Source organism: Rhinoderma darwinii, chromosome 9 (genome assembly GCF_050947455.1).
Source record: "Rhinoderma darwinii isolate aRhiDar2 chromosome 9, aRhiDar2.hap1, whole genome shotgun sequence".
In the NCBI taxonomy this organism is placed as follows: Eukaryota; Metazoa; Chordata; class Amphibia; order Anura; family Rhinodermatidae; genus Rhinoderma; species Rhinoderma darwinii.
Window position 1 is genome coordinate 54,581,005 of NC_134695.1, and position 7,830 is coordinate 54,588,834.

Genomic DNA, 7,830 nt, shown 5'->3' on the forward strand with positions numbered 1-7,830 from the left:
TGGCTTACAGAGGCATTTCAGCTACAGACAGCACATTAGTGAGTGACCAATCTTACTGCAATTAATACATCTGCACACACAAAAAAATATGCTTTTAAGTGTGATTTTTAAATATTAAGATTATATTAGGGAGTTACTATTTATTAAATTTTCTGATATAGTTTTTAAAATGGTTCATGAAGTAGAGCCTCATTTTACTTCTCGTCTCACGCCATCATATAACTATGGTTACAAAAATGAAATCACAATCATTCTTTAGGCATCTGTACATGTAATTGTGCGTCTAACCTGTGTTTTTGGGTTATTTTTTCATTCCTCTGTATGCTTCTTGAAATTATCTTGAGTGTGTGAGCTCTCACTGGTGGGATATTGCTGTAATACTCATTGTCTAGTCACTTATTCCCTCCCTTCTCACAAATTGCAGTTTCACTGGCATAAAGAGAGAGAGAAACTGCAGATGCACCCCCTCCTCTCTATATACTGTTTATTTCATTACTGTAAATGGATTTCTTGGGACTTAGGAGGTTTCTTAAAAATAAAAGGAATGCATCTTTAGAAAATATTATTTAAATCAGGTTTTAAATATAATTCATTCTATATTTTTTTCTTTTTTTTAAAGTGCTGTTAATTAATTTTTATTACTATCTTCATGAAAAAAATCTTTAAATATTTCAGTTTTCATACTGGCCACTTGAACAATACAAAGAACAATTATTATGCTAGATCAATTGTAATGTAGAACATAACTAACTATTATTTTATAGTTCTATAATTTCCTTTCCATTTTCTTAAAATGACAAAAGACAGTTAAATTATTCTGAAAGTGAAGTGTAGAGTTTGGAATGTATTGTTTGGAAGCAGAGATATCCCTGATTATTACGGTATTCAGGTTATACAAGGATATCCTCATTTAGCCTAAACACAAGGATTACATTGCTGAATGAATGTTCTGTACTGTTTATTTCAACGTTGCACTAAATGCACTGATCATGTTCAACCAGTGTAATGCAGATAAACATATAAATTACAAGTTATTATCAACAGAACTAAGAGTATAAGTCATTGAGACCGCAAAAGCAGCTGTAGAATGGTATGTAGCGTACAAGGCCGGCCTTTGGGGTGAACAACCTGTGCAAGTGCATAGGGCGCTGCACCCTCCCAGCATGTAGGGGGCGCCACTGTGCTCAGCCTCTGCTCTGTCCTCTGCTCTTACTTACACACACGGAGTAAATAAGAGCCGAGGAGCAAGAGCAGAGGAGGAAGCTCCGCCAACAGCTCTTCCTGCTAGAAGCCTGTAATCTTGTCAGCAAGGAGAGATGGTAACCATAGATTTCCGTTAGTATCACCATTGATTTCAATGGTGACGGATCCGGTGCCAATGGTTTCCGTTTGTCTCAGTTGTGCAATGGTTCCGTCGGTTTGACGGAATGAATAGAGTAGTCGACAACGCTATTGATTCCGCCGAAAAAAAAAAATGGAAACCTTACAGAACGGAGACAAACAGAAACCATTAGCAACGGAAGCGTTGCCTTTGAAATCAATGGTAATGCAAGCAGAAAGGTATGGTTCCCATTTGGTTTCCATTCATGGGTTCCCCTGACAGAAAGGTCTGACGGTACCCATGAACTGAACCCCCGATGCAGATGTGGACGAAGCCTTATATGGTACAGCTTATTTTCATAGTTATATCATTCAGAAATACCAATTTATTCATCTATTCCTAAAATTCTAAATATTAGGTTGGTTTTATGCTACACTAAATATTTTTATGGATAATTTTTTTTACATGTGAATAACATGAGCTTTATCTAGACAGCAACAGTCTGTCATGGTGATTTCTTTGACTTGTCACATCCCACACACACATATGTATACTGTAGATACAGTAGGTATCACATTTAAGGTGATGTAGGCCCAAGGGCAGAAGATTTCTGAACATCACAGAGGTATTTGTGGTGCTGGTTGCAAACTAAACTTAAGAGATACTTTCTTCCATCTAGAACAAATGGCCCTTAAAAGGGGTGTTCTTATGAAGAAAACCCCTGTCCTTATGCCATATTAGGAAATTTAGACATTCATTCATTCCCCTGCTCGCACCCACTCTATTGGTCAAAAGGGAGAGCCGCTCTGAGTGAGTGGCTCGCACTCTGGCAGACTCGAGCCATACATGTAATAGAAAATTTCCCCTGGAGTGGCTACTACAGACGACAATTCCTGGTTGGCAGTGGCTTCCCCGGACAAAATCAGCTGTTTGCCCGGGGTACCGGGAGCTGTTTGCTTCAGAAGTCATATTCTGAAAGGGGTTATCTACAAAGTTACTACTCTACTTGTAGTACCCTAACACCTGAAGGCTACATTTTCATTGATTCTGTTTTACACTGTCAACCTTTATTCTGTCTCCATGTGGTCCAGGTCTCACCTTATTTGACGGAGCACAACATAACACGACTAGTGTGAGCTTTTCTGGAAAATGGGAATCCATATTCTTTAGGGCACCTCCCACGTCAAGTGCATAAGCCCCGCTTCAGTGCCATCTAGCTTGACAATATCGGACAATATAAGGTTCTTCATCCCCATTCCCTTTCTCTGTCCTAATCTCAAGGTAAATTTTACCTTGAGCTCAATTCTCAGCAACCTGAGGCAAACTGGTTCCCGCAATCCCGCTTAGAAAGATGATCTGTTACGATGTGCCCTTGGAGGTGTCTATGTTGTCGATGTTGAACCTCATTGGCCCTGTTGTGACTAAGCCTCAATTTTTTATCCATACCTGGGCAGAAGAGAATTACAGATTATAATATAACTTGATACTGCACAATAAACCTGTAGTAGATGCTATAACATTCCTGAACAGAATAGTGTGCCGCTGCTTTGGGGTTAATGGGGCATAGCTCAATGCTGGCCCTATCTACCTACATTGTGGCTGGTGTGAACCTGCACATTGCTTTACCACTCCACACGAACTGCAATGTTCACAAACAAGGAAAGAATCTAGAAAGCAGGACAAAAAACACGGCGCCACATGGTGCAGATCACACGGTGTAAAGTAAAGGCAAGATAGATGATATTACTATTACAAGGCCTGATGAAGACGCCCGTACGGCGTCGAAACGCGTAGCCTAGACTAATAAATGGTTCTTAAATATAATTCTTCACAGTTTTTTCTTGATGGTAGCAGCGCTACACCGTGGTTCTTCTTTTTTCATTTTCTTATCTGTTAAACAAGAGAAGGGGAGCTGGTCGGAGTGTTATGTCACCCTTCTTTCCCACGAGTATTGACAATGCAAAGAAGCTAAAAAATGAGGGACCCGGCTGAGTGGTATAGTGGAACACTACCAAGAGATTTTTGAGACTACAAACAGATTTTTGCTATGGAACCCCTTTTACTGTGTACATACATTTCTTCATGATCTCTTTTTTTTCTGCATCAGTTATCGTCCATATGGCGGTAAATCTTATAGTTTGACCCGGTAGTGGCTTTCAGTAGCATTCAGTTTTGGTTTTAGAACAAAAGCTAAGGTCATTCATAAAACAGCATTAGGGTTTTGCTTTAGCCGTATACCTTTCTGTAAAATGGAAACATTTTTGCTTTGTGCATGGATATTGTCTGGGCTTGATGTCATTAGCAGATACTGTATATTCTGATCTGGGGGACAGGTTTTATCATTTACTGTATGCTGACATATGAGCTAGTAGGTGATAAGCTCTCCCAAAAGGTTTTTCAATGTATAGCCAAAGATTTCTGAAATCCAGAGCGAATAACTGGGGATTTACAGTAGGTCAAATAAAAACAAGGTTCTGCCTGGAAAAGTCATCATGTGTACGTCTGGATCTCCCGCATCACACAGGTACTTTATTTCATAAATGGAAAATGAAAAAGTTTCTACTCAAGGTCATTGTAAGGAGGACAATGGATTTCTTTACTAAAATATAAGGATATTAGAAGTCAAGGAATGTCTGCACTAGTATACATAACAATAGGCCTTATATATCTGTACGTTATAAGGAAAAAAAACTATGGAAAACTTGACTATAATTTGGGCATTATGTCCATATAACTTTCAATATATAGCACTATGCATAGTCAGTCTGGCCCAACCAGAGTTCCAAAGAATCATCCAGTCGGCACAGGCCATAATTACAAATCACAGTGTTTTTTTCCCCCTCATTACACTAATATCCTATACAAAATTATGTGTGACCTCTGCACCCCCTACAGTTACACCCCTGGAAATAAGGCTCTTTGGATAAATTGCGATATACTGCAAAAGCGGCAAATATAAATTGCCATGCATCCTCCGCTTCATGCAGAACTTCAACCTCAGTGCTGAGAAGCTCGGAGACTCGGTGGTTAACACTGTTGCCTTGCAGCACTGGATTCAAATCTGATCAAGGGCAACATCTGCATGGTGTTTTTCACGTTCTCCCTGTGTTTGCATGGGTATACTCCCACGCTCCAAAAACATACAGATACGGAATTTAGATTTTGAGACACAAGGGGGACAGTAAGTGATGACAACTTCTGTACAGCACTACAGAATATATTGGTGCTATATAAGCAACAAAAATAAAATACGTTCTAATTTGCCCAACAGTTGCCGCTGAGAAGAATTTCACAGTTATGTGTTAGTGCCGTAAGCAAATGCCAAGTTAAGTGGTATGCAGACACTTCTAGGGTGCCCACAATTGTCTCCTGATACTTGACCGATCCCTGCTGTGTACCCCTGTGCCCTCTTAACTATGTTGATGTACATATCCTAGCCCCTTATCCTCTCCATGTTCCTGTTATAATTCTCCTGTCTTTCTTCCTGTGCTTTCTCTCCTCACCACGTGTCATTCAAGAGCACAGAATAGTTGATTCTAATACAATTGAAACTGCTTGAACTTTTTCCAAATTTTTCTTCCCTGGTGATATTTCGGAGAAAAACACTGGGTGATATTCTCTTGTAATACAAATATTGTTTTTGTCCCAGCACAGGACTGGAAAAAAGCTTTGAGATTCCGTCTTGGAGCTAGGCACCAGTAATGGCTCATGTTTATTTATAGTTCCACACGTGCTTCCCTTGGTAACTCTTTCATTGCAGACGTAATGCTTTATCGGTATCCAAATCCATTGGTAGATGTGAGATGCTTTATTTGGCATATTTTTATGCACATCAGGAAGGAAGAAATGCTTAATGCAGCTTTAATAGCTGGGACCTTCAGAAAGGATTCTTCTGCAGAACTTTTTCTTGGCTCCTACAGTGACGAAATCATGCTGTAATTTGAGAACAGATACCTCTTCTAAAGCATGTCATTAGCCAAAAAGGAAAAAAAAAAAACCTCACCAACAGCAGTCCAGATGTTGAAATAGTGTAGTAGCATCCAGCAGAAGAGACTAACAGACAAGCCGTGTGTTACTCCTGCTGCTCCAAAAGAAGGCACTAGAGTCTGCTCCACAGACTGAATGAGACAATATTTTGTCTGCAAACCAAGAAGGTTTTGATTCGAGCAGATTTACAATCTTAAGGTGCTGGAGATCTGGAGAGCAAAGGACAATATTTCATTCGATGGTGTAAATGTCATCAGCTTGTGGAATGTAAAGGGTGGATCCAGAGGAATATTCGGGATTGCGTATAACCTGGGAGTTTTTATCCTTATACTCCAGTGACGCAACACTGTCATAGAATACAGTATTCCCTACCTTGTATCTGGTGCTGGAGAGACGTGTAAGTTACAATGACTGGATTTCATCTCCTATGGTTTGGAATTTTGTGCAACCTGTGCTCTGGTTATTACAATGGACCCCTCCAGCCAGAAATGTCCAATGGGACCTTGCACCATTACTTTGTTCCTGATGGGGACTATGAGGAGAACGATGACCCTGAGAAGTGTCAGATGCTCTTCAGAGTGACGGATGAAAGGGCATGTCCAGAAGATGGACAATCTCTCTCCTTAAAGGAGGAATTTATAATCATAAAAAGACAGATTGAAGATGCGGAAAGAGTGCTTGAAAGCGTTGGTAAAAGCATATCCTACGACTTGGATGGCGAGGAAAGCTATGGAAAGTATCTCGGAAGGGAGTCCTCTCAGATCAGTGAAGCCTTCTCCAACTCGGACAAGTCCTTAACGGAGCTAGAGATAAAATTTAAGCAGAGCCAGGAGAACGAGAAGAATGAGTTGAAGGGGTTAAATGACGACTTTGTGGATATGATGATCCACACCAGAGCTGTTCTCAAGGAAACTTTAGATGTCTCCCTGGGACTGAGGGATAAACACGAACTTCTCTCTTTAACTATTCGAAGTCATGGTGCTAGGCTAAGCAGACTGAAAAATGACTACCTGAAGGTTTGAAAATCTGGAGTTTGTTGTCACTAATTTATGCAAGTTCCAATCATCTAAAACATTATTTTTTTTAAAGAATATACAATGCTATGGGTAATGCTGTTCTTGTAGCAAAGGCTCAGATGGTACTGAGTTATCCAGTAAATATCTGTGTGACTTTAAATCTGAAAATGACTTCCTTTTATTGGAGGTGACACCATACCGCACTCATGCTTGACCTGCCAACGGACTCATTCAGTTACAGTAAGAGTAAACTGCAAACCCTCCATGGTAATGAAGAGGTTAAAGCAAGCAATGACATCATCCGAATAGTTTACGAGGAAGTAATAAAATGCATTGTAAATCAACCTATGCATTCTTTTTAATATTTAAATAGTTGCCTTTTATGTCAACATTTTGGTTGATCCTTAAAAATGTGTCAAATGCTGGCAGAACCATAACATCCTGGCATCTGTAGTCCTTCCAGCATTTATTTAGTTAACTTATATAGAAAATCTATATGAACAGGAGATAAACAGGTTATGTATTATTATAGATACAACTTACAGCAGTATGGTTATTTATTCTATCAGTATTGATGTACATGAATAGGATGTATATAAGAAGCACTTATTCCAGATCCCAATTTTTTTTTTCTGTATAATAAAATCCTAAAGTTGTTTGTTACTAGTACAGCACAGTATTGTTCATCATATTTAATGCTTACGTACCTATCTAGATTTTGAAAGGGTCATTTTTTTTTCTCTAGAAACAGCGCCACTCTTGCCTATAGGCTGGGTTTGGTATTGCAGCTGCATGAACTGCAATGTCAGTTACAGCCCATGGACGAAAGCTGTGTTGTATCCAGAAAAGTAATGCAGACCCTCTTTTTGTAATCCCAGGCAATCCCTATAATATAATAAAGCATGAGTCATTCATTCTTAGATTATGTCATCAGTACAATAAATCCAAGATATATGTGAGGCTTAAAGTATGTGACATATATGTAGTGACATCATAAAGCATCATGGTGAATGTATAGTATACAGTAGTGGGATAACCTGTAATGAACCTACATGAATAATTTCATATATACATATATAACCATTTCCTAATAACAGTAATAACTTTATAGTATTACAGCTGCCTAGCTGGGGGGCTGACTACAGGCTGGGAACGGGATACAAACTATGGACCATATAACTCAGCCTGTAGTCAGCCCCCAGCTAGTAGTCAGGTTATCAGGACAATGGAAGGCATTTGAAGATCTCTGCACCCATATTGCGTATTATTTTATCGTTCACCCAGAAAGTAAGCAGCATGACAATGTGAGACAATTGCTAGTTCTAAAATGTCCTAATATATTTGTGAATATGTCTCACCTGCTTGTATTTCTGCTAGATATGGATTCACTGAAAAAGTTTGGTCTATACAAGATTAATGTATAATCACAATATTCCCTGATTAGGTTTAGAAGCCCCTTCCAGGTTCCCTAACGATATGTTCACACGGAGGAAATTTGCAGGCGGA

General features: G+C 39.2%; 1 protein-coding gene across 1 annotated transcript; it reads left to right on the forward strand.

Annotated features, from left to right (window-relative positions):
* Positions 1 to 5,343: 5,343 nt before the first annotated feature.
* On the forward strand, positions 5,344 to 7,475 carry FIBIN (fin bud initiation factor homolog). Its single transcript, XM_075837002.1, has one exon. It carries the CDS (start codon positions 5,716 to 5,718, stop codon positions 6,328 to 6,330), a length of 615 nt encoding a protein of 204 aa, XP_075693117.1. The 5' UTR covers positions 5,344 to 5,715; the 3' UTR covers positions 6,331 to 7,475.
* Positions 7,476 to 7,830: the final 355 nt, after the last annotated feature.

Bases quoted from the DNA above. Each gene is read 5' to 3' on its own strand.
- FIBIN (XM_075837002.1), top strand. From the start codon at position 5,716: ATGACTGGATTTCATCTCCTATGGTTTGGAATTTTGTGCAACCTGTGC.